We start from the raw sequence: 17,844 nt of genomic DNA on the forward strand, positions 1-17,844 counted from the left end.
ATATTGAATGAAATTAAAGAATAAGAAACAAAAAGTAAAATCAAAATAAGAAAACTAGAAATTCTGAACAGAAATTTGCCAAGTTTATTTTTTTGCCTCTTCTAGCAGATGATGCTTGGTCATTTTGCTGCCACTAACACCAAAATGATTGTAGCATGAGTTTTTAAAAATGCAATTTCATTGCATGGACTTTGAGCCATTGTTTAGTTTTTTTAACTTTACATTCCCATACTATATATCCCCCTTTCCTCTTCCTGTAACACTACTCCTAAACAGCATTAAGTTGTAAGACACAAGGCTAGGCTAAGGGGCTCTGAAATAGAAATTGATTCTAAAAAGGGCTCCATATGTCAAAAAGGTTTGGGAATCACTGGTATAATGTATTACACTGTCATGGTGTTACTATTCTTCATACACTTTTTGTTTAAGAATCCTTTCTTAGTAAATCCCTGCATGGTGATGATCTGGAATAAATGTCCCTTGTCACAGAATCATAGAATCATAGAGTTGGAAGAGACCTCATGGGCCATCCAGTTCCACCCCCTGCCAAGAAGCAGAATTGTCATGCCTTCCCATTCTAAAACCTGAATGATAGTAAATTCACAGCGTTGCCATGAGTCAGAAGGAACATCTTCAGTGTGTCACATATTAAATATATAAATTTAAAGTTTTGAAATGAAACCTAGAAGGAGAGTTTTGAGTAAACATGAAGGTTACTGTCACTGTTTCAAAGACTTAATTTATGTTAATTGGTGTCAAGTCAGCTTTAACTTATGGTAAACCTGTAAATGAGACGTTTCCAAGGTACCCTGCTATTAACAGCCTTGTTAAGTTCTTCGATACCCAAAGCAGTGACTTCCTTAATTGAGTCTATCTCTGTATAATGCATTTTTCTCTTTTCCTACTGCCTTCCATTTTACCAAGCACAGCCATCTTTAATTTGTCTAAAAAAATACATATTAACATTTTTTCTGTGCTTCTGGAATAGTATATTCCATAAGACAAAATATATGGCTAAAGAGATGCCTTCTGAAATGTGCCATTCTCAGGACAAAACAGAAACAGAAACCTACTTCCAGATGATGTTCAAATTCAGTCTCAAATTCTGGATTAATATTTGAATTTGTCACAGTTAATCAGCCAGAATTGTTAGTTAAAATGACAACCATAGCCATTATAATCCCAGCTGATATTTGAACCAAAAATAAGTATTCTGCTTATATAAATGTCTCTTCTGTAATTTCAGGCCCCATCCACCCCTGCCATTGTAATACAGGTTGAACTACTTTATATGAATGCGGTAGCGCAATGGGTTAAATTACTAGCTGAAGGAAATCTGCTGACTGGAGGGCTGGTAGTTCAAAGCCGTGAATCGGTGTGAGGTTCCACAGTCAGCCCTAGCTTTTGTCAACCTAGCAGTTCGAAAGCATTCAATGTGAGTAGATCAATAGGTACTACCTTGGCAGGAAGGTAAAAGGGTGCTCCATGCAGACATGCTGGCAAAAACATTATTGGAGATGTCTATAGACAATAGGTTCCTTATCATGGAAAAATGGAAAAACAACCGGAGTTGAGCATCGCCTCCAGACACCAGAGATGAAAGGGGAAGGCCTTTACTTTTGTTTGTGTATTATATGTCATTGTTGTTCACTGTGTAAAAGGCATTGAATGTTTGCTTTATATCTGTATACTGTAATCTGGTCAGAGTCCCTCTGGGAAGATAACGCGGAATATAAATGAAGTGTGTATTCTTATATATGCTCAATGTAGAGCAGGCATAGGCAAACTTCAGCCCTCCAGGTGTTTTGGATTTCAACTCCCACAATGCCTAACAGCCAGTAAACTGGCTAGGATTTCTGGGAGTTGAAGTCAAAACACCTGGAGGGCTGAGGTTTGCCCATGCCTGGTGTAGAGTGTAGACTAACTGCATTGAATTGGATTGTGTGACATGGATTATATGATGATATAAACTAGTTTGATCTGCATTATAATGGCAGTACAGATGGGGTTTCAGTTTAGAAACCAGAATTGCAAACCAGTACTAGTTTGCAGTCAGACCAAGGTTTGACTACAAAACTCAGAGGTTGGCATTAAGATAAGTGGAGAAAGAAAAGAAGGAGTGCATGGACGTGATTCTGTAAATTGTGCTTTATTCAGAATTGAGACCATATCTATCTTCAGCAGTGCGTGTTAGGCTTTAAAATGTTGGGAAACCAGCACCCCCCAACCCCTTAAACTGTCTTGGATGAGAATCACATTTGTGTCTTTCCTGGATACTTGTGAATTGGCACTTTGAATCTATTGTAGTATTAATTTTCTTAACAAAAACATGAAATGTGTGAGTAGATCATAAATAAATTTTCATACAAGCCAACTCCATATAAAACAAGCTTTGTATTTTTCTGCATCTGGACTTTTTGTTTGGGGGGGTGTATTTTGAGATTTTTGGCAGAAATAAGTTACTATTATCTAAGAAGCAGATTGCAGCACAAGACAGGAAAGCAATATGTCACAAACCCAGTACTATAGGAAAATATAGTACTTCCTTTAGAAGACTGTAAATGAGGGGTGGGAAAATATCAGACTTGCCGGATCTGCATTATCTTTTCTTTATAGAAAACCCCACCAACTTCAAACTGGTGCACAAAACAGTAGCAGCAGCAGCAACACCCTACGACGAAAGAATAATGCAGCCAAGAATTTTCTTTTGAGTACCAGACTTGAACTGAGCTCACCATACTGCTACACAAAAGTCCATTCCTTATTATCCACCAATCTTTCTTCAGCAGGAATTAGTTTGCATTATTCAGCAACGAACAGTCAGATATTTTAGTAAACAGGGCTGTTAATAATGATGTTTTGGAGGGTTTTCATTCATAGGTTTTCCATGTCAAAATCAACCCAATTGCTATTAATAATAAGAAAGAACTTCAAATCAACCAACAATAGATTCCTACCTACCTTCTGTTCACATATTGCAAAGCAATCATGCACGTAAGTATATCCAATTTATAGAATTCTGTACATTTATACCATGCACCGCCTCCCAATTTACCTTGCCTGGGGCTCTCCGGCTCATATTTTGAGGGTTAGCACTTGTAATATTCAAACAAACACCTTCTGGGCTCCAGAGCCAGTTTTTAGCCCTCGCTGATCTTTCACAGTCTTTCTTCCTCGTGCATCTGAAAGAATTCATAGAATTTAAATGATATTTAATAATCAGTATAATTAACAAAAAACAACAATTCAAACACAGAGGGTGTGCTGCACAGAATATGTATTTAATATTCCTTTCTTTCTGTTTTCTTAATGTTCCTTATGACAACAATGTTCCTTATGACAACCTGTGTACATTTTCAAATCACATCAGTAAATGTACAAATATTTATCTTAAATGCAATTTATATATCAATGAAAACCTTAACAATATTCAAGAATGGTATTAACAGAAATGAAATTTCGCATCTTAAAAATGACATTGTTCCAATGGGCTGTATATATTTGGACTGATCTGTTTATTGTTTAACACGGGGATAAGTCAAGTGTAACCCTCCACATATTGCTAGACTACAACTCCCACTGGCCCTTGCCAGCATGCTCAATTCTAAAAGCACAACATGTGCTCTATGCCTGGGTTATGACTCAGTTCCATGGTATAACTCATATATTTAAATTGAATTAAAAATCGTGCCAGGGACAGTGATTCTGAAAACTAGATTTATAGGAACTTAGCATATACCTGGAATAAATTGGTTTGATTATTGAGGGCCACAATGGTAAACTCTTTTCAGGAGCCCATGGCACTCAATTGCCACAACCTACCAGTCACAAAACATTAAGTCCTTTTAAAAGGATTAAATTGCAATCTTTTATCTGGGTTTCTCTGAGTTTTCTGGGCTATAGGGCCATGTTCCAGAAGCATTCTCTCCTGACAGTTCACCCATATCTATGGCAGGTTGGTTCAACAAAGGATTCCCCAGGCAGGAAGTAGTCAGGCTTTGAAACTGCAAGGCTATTCAATGCTAATTAAGGTGGACAATTGCAACATTCACACTTGCCTCAAACATACAAGAGTTCTTTCTCCCACTCTGGACATTCCACAGATATAGAAACCTCACTCCCTAGTTTCCAATAGACCTTACAACCTCTGAGAATGCATGCCATAAATGTGAGCAAAATGTCAGGAGAGAATGCTTCTTGATCATGGCCACACAGACTGGAAAATTAACAACAAGTCATTGATTCCAGCCAAGAAAACCTTCTACTATCTTTTAACTGTTTTTCTGAACAAACATTTTGAGTGCATCTACACTGTAGAATTAATAATTTGACATTGTTTTAACTGTCATAGTTCAATGCTATGGAATCCTAGGATTTGTAGTTTGGGGAAGCACCAGTATTTGTTGGCAGAGAGGGCTAAACACCTTGTAAGACTTCAACTCCCCTGATTCCATAGTGTTGAGCTATGGCAGCTAAAGTGGTGTCAAACTACATTAATTTTTACAGTGTAGACATATCCTTAGTCATCTCATAAGTGGCTTCTACACAACGCACATTATTGTCTGTAATACATTAAGATCAATTTAAAATTGTTTAAAATATTGGTAATAACATTTTAAGTTCTGCATTTTATGGCAACCGGATGTCTTTTAGTTCTCCAAGGTTGTTTTATATCTCCATGTAATTCAGTTATATGACCATGGTTAGCATTACGCTGACTCACTGCTTCAGTTCTGATCATTTTGCTTTATGATTTTATTTTTTACTACCCTGTGTAGCATACATGCTTTTAATTGTTCAACACAAAGGTTATCAGGGAGTAAAGAGAACTGTGGTTATTTGTTGACATATCAAGATTGAAAATTAATATACCCCTGGACGTCTGTATTGAACTCTTGATGGCATGGAACTGCCAAAGGAACAATTTGTGAGCTGCTTTGAAAGTCTTTTTGGTTGAAGAGTGGGGTATACATGTCCTGGCCTCAACAAATATTTGAGGATACAGGAACATGCCATAGAAAAGGGACCTTAACTATTTTTCAGATTTTGCAACTCTGACCTTGCCAGTGTTTTAAACATTAAATTTTGCCATAATTCTTAAGTGGTAAGATTTTCAGGTTGAATCATTAGATTTCCCTCTGCGGACTGAACAATTGATGACCAACAATGATATAATGATCCAGATGAAGAGATTTGGTTTAAACAAGGGCCATTTAATTTGACCTAAATTTAATTTGACCTAGGAGCCCCCAGTGGTGCAATGGGTTAAACCCATGTGCTGGTAGGACTGCTGACCAAAAGGTTAGTGGTTTGAATCCAGGGAGCGGGGTGAGCTCCCATCTGTCAGCTTCAGCTTTTCATGCAGGGGCATGAGAGAAGCCTCCCACAGGATGGTAAAACATCCAGGCATCCCCTGGGCAATGTCCCTGCAGACTGTCAATTCTCTCACACCAGAAGTGACTTGCAGTTTCTCAAGTCACTCCTGACCTACAATTCTATTTAATTAAGTTATACCTGAATGTAACTAGTAAGGAAGGTAAGGAACCTTATATGGGTCTGGCTGAGAGCCAGGTGTCTATCTATGACCATTTCTGGTCCCCTCAGCAACCCTGATTCTGAGGGGCAATCCAATGGCTGCTAAACTCACCTAGCTTTTCTTTGGAAAGCAGACCTTAGTTTTGCCCTCACAAGATGCTGGACTTTACAAGAGTGGGGAAACCTCCAGGTCATCTGCAAGGGCTGACTCTTTCACAACCCACAACTTGCCAGGCCTAAGACAGCCATTAAAGAGTGCTACCCTTCACCAAAAGGGTGCCAAGGTGTACATCAAACTCTTATATTCTTTCTATTTTCCCCCCAAAAGTCATTCAATACTAGAAAAGCATTAGTTGCAAGAAAAAAGTTGCAATTTGTAATATCCCTCTTCCTGGATATTCCATCTCTCTCCCAATGTCTTCCAATATTCAGTGGGCTCTTTTCCCATTGCCCAAGTCTTCAATGAGCTATTTGATAGAGAGAAGGTCTCAGTATTAGATCTTTCACCCCCTAAGAATATTATTTTGTCCTTCTTCAAATGGGTAGCTGTTTGTTGTGTGGATGGTGCTCTTTGGCAGCATAAGAACCAACATTCAGAGTGTCATTATTACCTCCAGCCAAACCAGGACATTCACCAAAAAAGACTTTTCATATTTCACATAAGGATGTCAAAAATCATCAACAGAAAACTTATGGGGGAAGCCGATAGCTTCCAGGAGCATGCAGCAATGCTGATAAATTCATAAGGAATTGGAGTTTCTGATTCAAATTAAAACTAATGGTTTGGGGGCACACAGTAGTGCTGCATTGCAAACCTGATTGCATAGGCTTCATGTCAAGTTTTTAGGTAATTTTACTGAAGTTGTTTAAATGTTTAGAGAGGAAGCCAGGTCCCTGAAATCCATCTCCTTCCTATAATTAAGTAAACTTGGTGTGCCAATAGCATGCATTTCATATCACAGAATCCCACATGGTTCCTCTATGGGGTTAATTAACCTGGAAGTTGGAAGGTGAATTTCATGACTTATACCTATACCTTTTCCCTGTACCTATTAAAAATAAGCCTAGAGACATTCAAAAGGTTTGGCTCAGCAGATTTTAAGCTTATTTCCGAAGTATAAATTAGTTACCAGGAGTGATAGTCAGCCAAGTGGTAACTATTATGCCAGTGTGTTCAGTGACAGGTTCAGGTGAGGCAACAATCTACAAATAGTAAAAGGTGATGGATTCATGCCCCCAGCCATGTAAAGCTTGCAAGTTCGCCCAATTGACTGTGTGTTTTAAAATACGGTACATCTCTAATGAATTGAAATAAACGATACAGCTCAAAATAACCAATTGTAAGAGATAATAAAGGAAGAAGCTGGGCATGTAGATATTCCTAAGGGAGAAAATCAATTTGGAATGAAAAACTTGCTGTTCTTCCTAAATGTTTATTTTGGCATAGAATTTGTATTGTAGATTGGTCTAAATCCAGCTGTTAGTCCTAGCTACTCTAGAGCCACTGAATCAATGGAACTTACATCAATACTGATTTACAAAGTTCCCAGTGGTATAGTTTGTGTTGGCAACTGGATTTAGACTACTGCTTTCATTCATTATTAAACATAATATATTTATATTTAAAACAAAATTAAGACCAGCTTCATTTATTGACTATCTCAACAGTAATTTCATTATAGCTGAGTGGGGATTCTATTCCAGGTCTCCAGAGTCTAAGTTCAATGCTTAAGCAATCACACTATGCTGGTTCTTGATTTTTTTGACATGACAGTCCCATTCTCATATGAACTTTTATCCAGAAGGCCCCATTTTTAGTCCCTGGCATCTCTAGTTAGACCTGGGAAACATATATGTTGGAAACCTGGAGAATCACTGCTAGTCAGCATAAACTAGTGGTTCCCAACCTTTTTTGGCCAGGGACCACTCTCCAACATTAGTATCAAAAGGGTTACAAATATGTTTTTGGTCAACTTTAGATTTGGTTTGGTTATTTAGGGTGCTGATTTAGAAAACTGCATTGGATAGACCACATCAGCTCTAGACCACATCAGCACCGGGATTGTGGCGCAGCTGGCTGAGTGTCAGCTGCATTAAGATCACTCTGACCAAAAGGTCATGAGTTTGAAGCCAGCCCGGGCTGGAGTGGGTGTCCAGCCATTGTGTAGCCCGTTGTCGACCTTTGCAACCCGAAAGACAGTTGCATCTGTCAAGTAGGAATATAAGGCACCACCTTGTGTGGGAGGCTACATTTAACTAATTTATGAGGCCATAAAGAAAGAAGACTCTGGGGAATGTGGAATGCGGAAGAACTTCATCGGTGTCGTTGATGGACGATGAAAAGCAGCAGCTCCCCTGGCGGCCAAAAAAAAAGTTAAATAGCCTTTGTCTGTTAAATGTTGTTTGTCAAACTGGCAATGTTTGCCATATATGTGTTTACTGTAATCCGCCCTGAGTCCCCTGCGGGGTGAGAAGGGCGGAATATAAGAACTGTAAATAAATAAATAAATAAATAAATAGAACATATGCCATCCAGTCGTCACCATCTGCTTGCCCACAGACAACCATATTTAAGAATCTAGAGCTGATGTGGTCTATTCTATGCAATTTTCTGAATCAGCAACCCAAATCACCCCAGGAACAGGTCTAAAAATGAAGACACCAAGGCGCCCCTGCTTTCAGGCGACACATACAATGGCTTTGTTCAGAGAGAGGGAGGGAGGAGGAGAAGCAACAGTCAGGAGGCTTATTGTCACACCTCTTGTGTGCAGTCAGCCTCTCCCCTCCCGACATCCCTGTTGCCTCGGCACTATAAAAGGGTTTCATGAGACCAGTAGCTCTTGTTGCAATGGTATAGTAACAGTGAGGCCGCGGACCATATTTTAGTTCTTGCAGACCACTGGTGGTCCACAGACTACAGGTTGGGAACCACTGGCATAAACAAGACAGAGCTAAAAATGCCAAAGATGTGACTCATCATTGTGCAGAACTTCCTTATTTTTATGTTTTGTGCTTACTTGTAAAGAAAGTTCACAAATGTTAATTTTCCTCCACAGGTGCTACATATTTAGTATGCAGAGGTTTAGCAACAGAAGACAGTGTATCTGAAGACTGAAGTCTGTTTCTTAGAAACAGTAAAAATGTTTAGCTTTCTATCAGCTAATTTCTCTTTCTCATAGTTACCAGCCAATCTCTAGTCCCTCGGATATAAGCTTTGAAATATTTGGGGCATGTCAAATATTGTACTGAAAGGCAAGTGAGGAATTTCCAACTCATTTCAACACTCCTACAATTTATATGTTCAAAGCAATGCCTGCTGGAGCTGGAGTGATTGGATCTCTTCCTGTGTTTCCACCACTAAAAGCCTCTCTGGAAACTTGAGAAACTATTTTGATCACACTTTGAAGGATCAGTGATCAGAAACCAGGTTGGATATTGGGCAAAGCCCTCCCAGATTATAGCAAAGTACTATCCCTCTCATATCACAAATAGTCCCTCATTATCACATTGTAGAGACACACAAGATTTTTTTAAGCACCACCAAACATAAATGAATAATGTATTGTCGAAGGCTTTCATGGCCAGAATCACTGGGTTGTTGTAGGTTTTTCCGGGCTATATGGCCATGTTCTGGAGGCAATTTTTCTCCTGACGTTTCGCCTGCATCTATGGCAAGCATCCTCAGAGGTAGTGAGGTCTGTTGGAAGTAGGAAAAATGGGTTTATATATCTGTGGAATGACCAGGGTGAGACAAAGGACTTTTGTCTGCTGGGGCTAGCTGTGAATGTTTCAGCTGATCACCTTGATTAGCATTCAATGGCTAATTCCATTGCCCTTCCAGGCCCTTCCAAGCCACTGAATGCTAATCAATTTCCTACTTCCAACAGACCTCACTACCTCTGAGGATGCTTGCCATAGATGCAGGCGAAACGTCAGGAGAAAAATTGCCTCCAGAACATGGCCACATAGCCCGGAAAAACCTACAACAACCCATAAATGAATAAATTGGGAAAAGATAAGGTGCTTCATTTTTCTCATTACTAATCCAGGATGAATCCATTTTGTCTTGATATGTTCAACAGAACTAAAGATGTAGCCAGTGAAAATGGATATCCTTCACATTTACAGACACCTTTTGATACAGACCATCCCTCTTTGCCTCCTGAAAAATGCACATGTGTAACATAGTATGGTGAAAAGTTGAACACAGTCTGATCCAATAATTTTTGGAACCTTTTGGCATTGGACTGGTAGCAATAAGGGATGTTTAAGGGTTAAAGTACTAGAATAAGACTAACACTAGATAAATGCTAGATGTTCACCAGCTGTGGCTTGGCAACCACCATTTTAATGCAAATTATATACAAGTTATACAGACAAAATATGCAAATTAGTTTCTTCCCTGCAGCTCATTATACGTGGTAATTTGCAATGAAGAATTTTTTCTAGTTCTGGTACAAATGCTTTGAAGACATTATTCAGCATGCATGATACTGTAAAAAGAATTAGTTTGCATAATATAATATACCCCTCCTATTGGTACTCTACAATACTCACTTTCCTTCTGTCACACACCAGCCACAGTAAGGATCTTGGGCTTGGATGCACTGGTTACAAGATGTGTAACTAGCACATTCTTGGACAGGTAAGCGAAAGACCTAGTAAGAAAGAAGAGGGATAAATAAATAGCAAAAAGGTAAGAGGTTTCTAATCGGAAATATGAAAACTGGGTTGGCTTTTTACATGCAACCTCTTGTTCAACATGTTTCATACTCTCCTGGTCAATTCACCTTTTGACTCATACTCTTCATAAAGCAGGAACAGATTATTCCCCTCCAACACATGTTCTCCATCCAATGCAACAAATGCATGGTGGACTGGTAGCGATGAACATATATTTATTTTATTTATTTACCATATATATTCTCCAGCAAAGGATCACCGCCTTGTCGGGGCGCTGGAGCTTGAGCACCTCAATGATGTCATGAGCGAAACCGTGAAGGGACACCCAAGACGGGACGGTTGTGGCAGAGAGGTCAGACCAAGCGTGATCCCTGGGGAAGGCAATGGCAAACCACTCCAGTATCCTTGCCAAGAAAACTAAATGGATCAGTACAACCAGAGATATGTCGGTATGCCATTGGAAGATGGGACTCCCAGGTCGGAAGATGGCCAAAATGCTACTGGGGAGGAGCAGAGGATAAGTTCAACTAGCCCCAGATGTGATGACGCAGCTAGCTCAAAGCCGAAAGGAAGGCTAGCGGCCGACGGTACTGGAGGTGAACGACGAATCCGATGCTCTAAAGATCAACACACCATAGGAACCTGGATTGTAAGATCTATGAGCCAGGGCAAATTGGATGTTGTTATTGGTGAGATGTCAAGACTAAAGATAGACATTCTGGGGGTCAGCGAACTGAAATGGACTGGAATGGGCCACTTCACATCAGATGACCACCAGATCTACTACTGCGGACAAGAGGAACATCGAAGAAATGGAGTAGCCTTCATAATTAATAAGAAATTCGCTAAAGCGGTGCTTGGATACAACCCAAAAAATGACAGAATGATCTCAATTCGAGTGCAAGGAAAGCCTTTCAACATTACAGTGATCCAAATATATGCCCCAACCACAGCTGCTGAAGAAGCAGAAGTAGATCAGTTCTATGAGGATCTGCAGGAACTACTGGATAATACACCAAAAAGAGACATTATTTTCATTACAGGAGACTGGAATGCCAAGGTGGGAAGTCAAATGACAACAGGGATCACAGGCAAGCATGGTCTGGGAGAACAAAATGAAGCGGGACGCAGGCTGATAGAATTTTGCCAGGAAAACTCGCTGTGTATAACGAATACTCTCTTCCAACAACCTAAAAGACGGCTTTACACATGGACCTCTCCAGACGGTCAACACCGAAATCAGATTGACTACATCCTTTGCAGCCAAAGGTGGCGGACATCCATCCAGTCGGTGAAAACAAGACCTGGGGCTGACTGTAGCTCAGATCACGAACTTCTTATTGCCCAATTTAGAATAAAACTAAAGAGATCAGGGAAAATACACAGACCAGTTAGATATGATCTCACTAACATTCCTAGCGAATATACAGTGGAAGTGAAGAACAGATTTGAAGGACTAGATTTAGTAAACAGAGTCCCAGAAGAACTATGGACAGAAGTCCGAGACATTGTTCAGGAGGCAGCAACAAAGTACGTCCCAAAGAAAAAGAAAACCAAGAAGGCAAAATGGTTGTCTGCTGAGACACTGGAAGTAGCCCAAGAAAGGAGGAAAGCAAAAGGAAACAGGGATAAGGGGAGATATGCCCAGTTAAATGCGCAATTCCAGAGGTTAGCCAGAAGAGATAAGGAACTATTTTTAAATAAGCAATGCATGGAAGTGGAAGAAGACAACAGAATAGGAAGGACAAGAGACCTCTTCCAGAAAATTAGAAACATTGGAGGTAAATTTCAGGCAAAAATTGGCATGATAAGAAACAAAGATGGCAGGGACCTAACAGAAGCTGAAGAGATCAAGAGAAGGTGGCGAGACTATACAGAAGATCTGTATAGGAAGGATAATAATATTGAGGATAGTTTTGACGGTGTGGTGAATGAATTAGAACCAGACATCCTGAGGAGTGAGGTTGAATGGGCCTTAAGAAGCATTGCTAACAACAAGGCAGCAGGAGACGACGGGATCCCAGCTGAACTGTTTAAAATCTTAAAAGATGATGCTGTCAAGGTGATGCATTCCATTTGCCAGCAAATATGGAAAACACAAGAATGGCCATCAGACTGGAAAAAATCAACTTATATCCCCATACCAAAAAAGGGAAATGCGAAAGACTGCTCAAACTTCCGTACAGTGGCCCTTATTTCTCATGCCAGTAAGGTAATGCTCAAGATCCTGCAAGGAAGACTCCAGCAATACATGGAGCGAGAGTTGCCAGATGTTCAAGCTGGGTTTAGAAAAGGTAGAGGAACGAGAGACCAAATTGCCAATATCCGCTGGATAATGGAGAAAAGCAGGGAGTTTCAGAAAAACATCTACTTCTGCTTCATTGACTATTCTAAAGCCTTTGACTGTGTGGATCATAATAAATTGTGGCAAGTTCTTAGTGGGATGGGCATACCAAGCCACCTTGTCTCTCTCCTGAGGAATCTGTACAAGGACCAAGAAGCAACAGTAAGAACTGACCACGGAACAACAGACTGGTTCAAGATTGGGAAAGGCGTACGGCAAGGCTGCATCCTCTCACCCAACCTTTTTAACTTGTATGCAGAACACATCATGCGATGTGCGGGGCTTGATGAATGCAAAGCTGGGGTGAAAATTGCTGGAAGAAACATTAACAACCTCAGATATGCAGATGACACCACTCTGATGGCCGAAAGCGAGGAGGAGCTGAGGAGCCTTCTAATCAAGGTGAAAGAAGAAAGCGCAAAAGCCGGGTTGCAGCTAAACGTCAAAAAAACCAAGATTATGGCAACAAGAATGATTGACAACTGGAAAATAGAGGGAGAAACCGTGGAGGCCGTGACAGACTTTGTATTTCTAGGTGCAAAGATTACTGCAGATGCAGACTGTGGCCAGGAAATCAGAAGACGCTTACTTCTTGGGAGGAGAGCAATGTCCAGTCTCGATAAAATAGTAAAGAGTAGAGACATCAGACTGGCAACAAAGATCCGCCTAGTCAAAGCCATGGTATTCCCTGTAGTCACCTACGGATGTGAGAGCTGGACCTTAGGGAAGGCTGAGCGAAGGAAGATCGATGCTTTTGAGCTGTGGTGCTGGAGGAAAGTGCTGAGAGTGCCTTGGACTGCGAGAAGATCCAACCAGTCCATCCTCCAGGAAATAAAGCCCGACTGCTCACTGGAGGGAAAGATACTAGAGACAAAGTTGAAGTACTTTGGCCACATCATGAGGAGACAGGAAAGCCTAGAGAAGACAATTATGCTGGGGAAAGTGGAAGGCAAAAGGAAGAGGGGCCGACCAAGGGCAAGATGGATGGATGGCATCCTTGAAGTGACTGGACTGACCTTGAAGGAGCTGGGGGTGGTGACGACCGACAGGGAGCTCTGGCGTGGGCTGGTCCATGAGGTCACGAAGAGTCGGAGACGACTGAACGAATGAACAACAACATATATATTTGAGTATAAACCGAGTTTTTCAGCCCCTTTTTTGGGCTCAAAAAGCCCCCCCTGGCTTATACTTGAGTCAAGGTTATTTATTATTTTACTCTTATTATTATCATTTTTATTACATTTATTATTTCACTCTATTATTATTACATTTATTATTTTACTCCATTATCATTATCATTATTACATTTACATTATTTTGCTCTATTATTATTACTGGAAGGATACGTAGGCACATTTACATTGAAGAAGGTTGGAATAATGGTTTAACCAGAGTTAAATTATAGTTTTATGTAAATATTCAAAAACATTTAACCTATTGATGCCTCAATTAATTTTATTTTATTGGTATCTATTTTTATTTTGAAATTTACCACTCTCAGCTTATACTCAAGTCAATAAGTTTTCAATAAGTTTTCCCAGTTTTTTGGCTTATCTTTGAGTCAGCTTATACTCGAGTATATGTAGTACTGTACTTTTACCCTGCTCTATCTCATCCCGAAGGGGACTTAGAATGGTTTCCAGGTTGGCAATAATTCCATGTCACAATAAACATAAACATACAAATACAATATACACCATACATTAAAATCAGTAAAAAAATCATAAAAATCATGACATATCAGTACATATCATGTAGTTTATGTGAGGCAGCATACACCCAATGATTGCTAATGCAATATTTGGTGGGCCTGCAAACCCTTAGGGCATAATTAAACTTACACTTACAAACTGCTTGGGGATTACGTATTTGCTCTCACAATGTTCCCACTTGTAATTACAAGTTTCAATTACAAGCAGCTGCAACTAGGATCTAGTTTTCATTTTAACAGGAATGCCAAGAGAAGGTTACACTTCCCTTACACTGTTTCTTTCTGATAAAGGCTCCTTTCCCAAGAACTGCAATTTATCTTGTTGGGAAAGCATACGGGTATGAATCTTCCTGAAAAATATAACAACTGGAGATCCAAATATCAGGGTCAACTCTACCATTAAGAAGTGAAAAAGTTGTCTTAGTCAGCAGATAATGGGGGTGGTAGTACGAAAGAGATGGGCATGGGTTTCCTGAATTAGCCTGATGTCCCTAGGTAAACTGGGGGATGTTGTCCTATCCCAAATGCTGAAGAGAGATACAGCAGCCAGCCAGCTTTTAAATGAAAATAGAAAAGGTACCATCTTGTTCCACAGTTCAGTCCCCAGGCAAAATATATTTGCTTGATCCTGCCAATCTGTATCTCATGTGTTTCATGTGGATAATTTAAAGCATTGTGAGACTCTATCCCTCACACATTCTCTTCATTATGAAGGATTTGGGACAATCACATTGTAGTGTAGCTGACAGATAGGACTGTGTTCCTTCTGAATTTGTGCATAACCCACATGGTTCATGTAACAAGTGCTATAGGACGTTATAACAGAGCATATTAAAAATAGAAACTGCAGAAAGGAATTTCTAGCTCTTTAAACTAACAGGGTTCAAAGGTTGAAGTATAACTTTGCATGTTTGCAAATTTCCCTTCATCACTACTAAAATAGACTTAGCATTTTATGATTTTATGGTAACATATAACTGTGCGAACAGTATTTCTCACTACTTCAGTTAAAAATAATCAGGACAATACATCCAAAGCAAGGTATGCATGGTGAAACTCAGATATTACCGCCGATACCTGCCCTGAAATCCTAAACATACTTAACAAGAAATTTAATATTTCCAAGCGAATGTGTTTAGAATTTTAATATCATTTTTCATAACATTTGCCAATGTTAAATTTTTGTAATATCCTCCTCTAAGCAATTTAATATTGAAGAAATATGTCTTAGTCACATGATAAAAACATTCATTTTATCATCTTGGAACCCAGAAACATTAGAAAACACATAATTCACTAAAATTATACTTATATTTTTAATGACTGCAAAAATATTTAGGAGACTCTACTTCAGGTTTTAATTATAATAGTCACGTTTCCCCCTAAAAAAGCTCCTATTGATGATAATTAATAATGTTTTGGATTGCAGAACAGAAAGAAGAACTAAGCCTGCACCTACAAAACAAATAACAAGAATGAAAAGTATCTGCAGTTTTCAAAAAGGAAGATAACAGTGAAGCTGGGAGTAACCACACATGCTTCAGTATAATATAAAAGAAAGACAATCAAGACGGTGGCAGGTGAAGGATTAAGTGTTTCCTGATCACTACATAATATGAGGGAATGGGCTTATGATAGATATGAGCTTCAAAGGACAGTTTCGAGCTATTTATTGCTTATTTATTCAGAGAAGTTTCCCATATCAGTTCTAATACTTTTTCTGTGCAATATCTATTTGCTCTTCTGAGCCATTTTCTTGTTTCTTATCTGGGTGCCTCCAATAATCTTTTCTAGCACAATAACTGCTTGGAGTTTTGGTGGGGAGGGTAGCAAAAAGATATGTAATCCAATAGCAGTATTATTATGGACCTATCTCTAATTCCACCAAAGAAGCTCATATTCTAGTGGCAGAACAAAGAGGAATCAAATTACCACAATTATTCATCTAGAGATCCAGTGATTAATATACTGGATATGCACTAATATGCTGTTTATCTCTTGCTGAGTTTTTGTTTTTACTAAAATATCACTAAATCCTCTTCCTCCTCCTCTGTCTTTCTCTTCTTTGCTGGTCATGGGTGAGGGGTAGAGAATAGAGATGGGAGCCAAATAAACATTTGTTTTGTTCCACGTTATTTTCCAGAATGAAATAGGATGTGAAAAATACAGATGCGTTTGTGAAGTCCCTCTTCCCACATTCCTCAGTATACGACTTGCCATTCTTTATTGTATAAAACTTTGCTTGCCTACATAGCCATGGTAGCACAGCAGGTTAAACCACTAGCTGCAGAAAAACTACTGACTGGAAGGTTGGCAATTCAAAGCCATGGGTTGGGGTGATCTCTCGAGGTTAGCTCTAGCTTCTCCCAACCCAGCAGTTCAAAAACATGTAATGTGAGTAGATCAATAAATACCACCTCAGCAGGAAGGTAAAAGGTGCACATAGGCTCCCCGGCATGGAAAAATGGAACAAGAGTACCTCCCCATGTCGAGAGTTGAGCACTGCCTCCAGACGCCGGAGATGGAAAGGGAAACCTTTGTCTTTAGTTATGTATTGTGTGTCATTGTTCACTGTATAAAAGGCATTGAATGTTTACCTATATATATGTGTGTATACTGTAATCTGCTGTGAGTCCCCTCGGGGAGATATAGCAGAATATAAATAAAGTGTATTATTATTATTATTATTATTATTATTATTATTATTACGACCAATAATAATAATAATAATAATTATTATTATTATTACACCATGAGTACTTTCCTTTTTCTCTCTCTCCTCTTTTAGTCAATGTACATCATAAAGCTGATGTAGTCAACCTGTGGCACTCCAGGTGTTTGGGACTCCAATGCCCAGAAGCTTTAGCCAACTTGTCCAATGTTGGGAATACTGGGAGCTGAAGTCCAAAGCACTTGTTGGGCATTGTCACTGAGCATCAGTCATTAACAACATTAACTTCTGGAGGAGGGGGATGAACAATTTTCTACTCCAGGGGCAAAATTTGTGCATTGCTGCAGTTTTCACTTAGCTGATTTCACTTAAAGTCCTTCAGACATAACCTAAGAAATGTAACACAGTCTTACTAAGTTATTAGTGTTAGATCATATATTTACCTTGTTTGTGGTCATCACATATAAGTTTTCATGTGTAGCATCAAGAACCAGGTCCCTCTGAATAGGCTTATTTTTTTCAATAAGAATACTAGCATACTCCTTTGCAGGATTAGACAAAGCCACCTGAAATGCATAATAACTATGTTATTCAAATCAACAGACAAACCATGAACTACTTTTTGAAGTCTAAGAAGAAGTTTTCTTGCAAGTGCTGGATTATTATTGTTGTTGTTGATATTCAAAGAGTGTTTTGACTAGCAAAGCTGGGAGTGGATACTAGTTATACCTGCCTGGGAAACATTCCTCAGCAGGCTTTTGGTGTATCAGATTGTTGCAAAGGGAATGGGAGGAGAGTACTAGTGGTAGGGCTACTGTTGAGGTTGACCAGTCCTATAAATAACAAAAACTACGTGCAATTGACTATTTGGGAGTAAGTACAATTGAACACACAGAAAGG

General features: G+C 39.3%; 1 protein-coding gene across 3 annotated transcripts in view; it reads right to left on the reverse strand.

Annotated features, from left to right (window-relative positions):
* PLXNB2 (plexin B2) overlaps positions 1-17,844 on the reverse strand; it is a 402,707-nt gene that overhangs the window by 101,564 nt on the left and 283,299 nt on the right. For all 3 annotated transcript variants that reach the window (XM_060777770.2, XM_060777771.2, XM_060777772.2), the window contains 3 exons: positions 17,388-17,510; positions 10,093-10,193; positions 3,056-3,182 (listed from right to left, as the gene is read on the reverse strand). In XM_060777770.2, the coding sequence (XP_060633753.2) occupies positions 3,056-3,182; positions 10,093-10,193; positions 17,388-17,510 (351 nt within the window). The remainder of the gene's footprint in view (positions 1-3,055; positions 3,183-10,092; positions 10,194-17,387; positions 17,511-17,844) is intronic.

This window comes from Anolis sagrei, chromosome 5 (assembly GCF_037176765.1).
Source record: "Anolis sagrei isolate rAnoSag1 chromosome 5, rAnoSag1.mat, whole genome shotgun sequence".
In the NCBI taxonomy this organism is placed as follows: Eukaryota; Metazoa; Chordata; class Lepidosauria; order Squamata; family Dactyloidae; genus Anolis; species Anolis sagrei.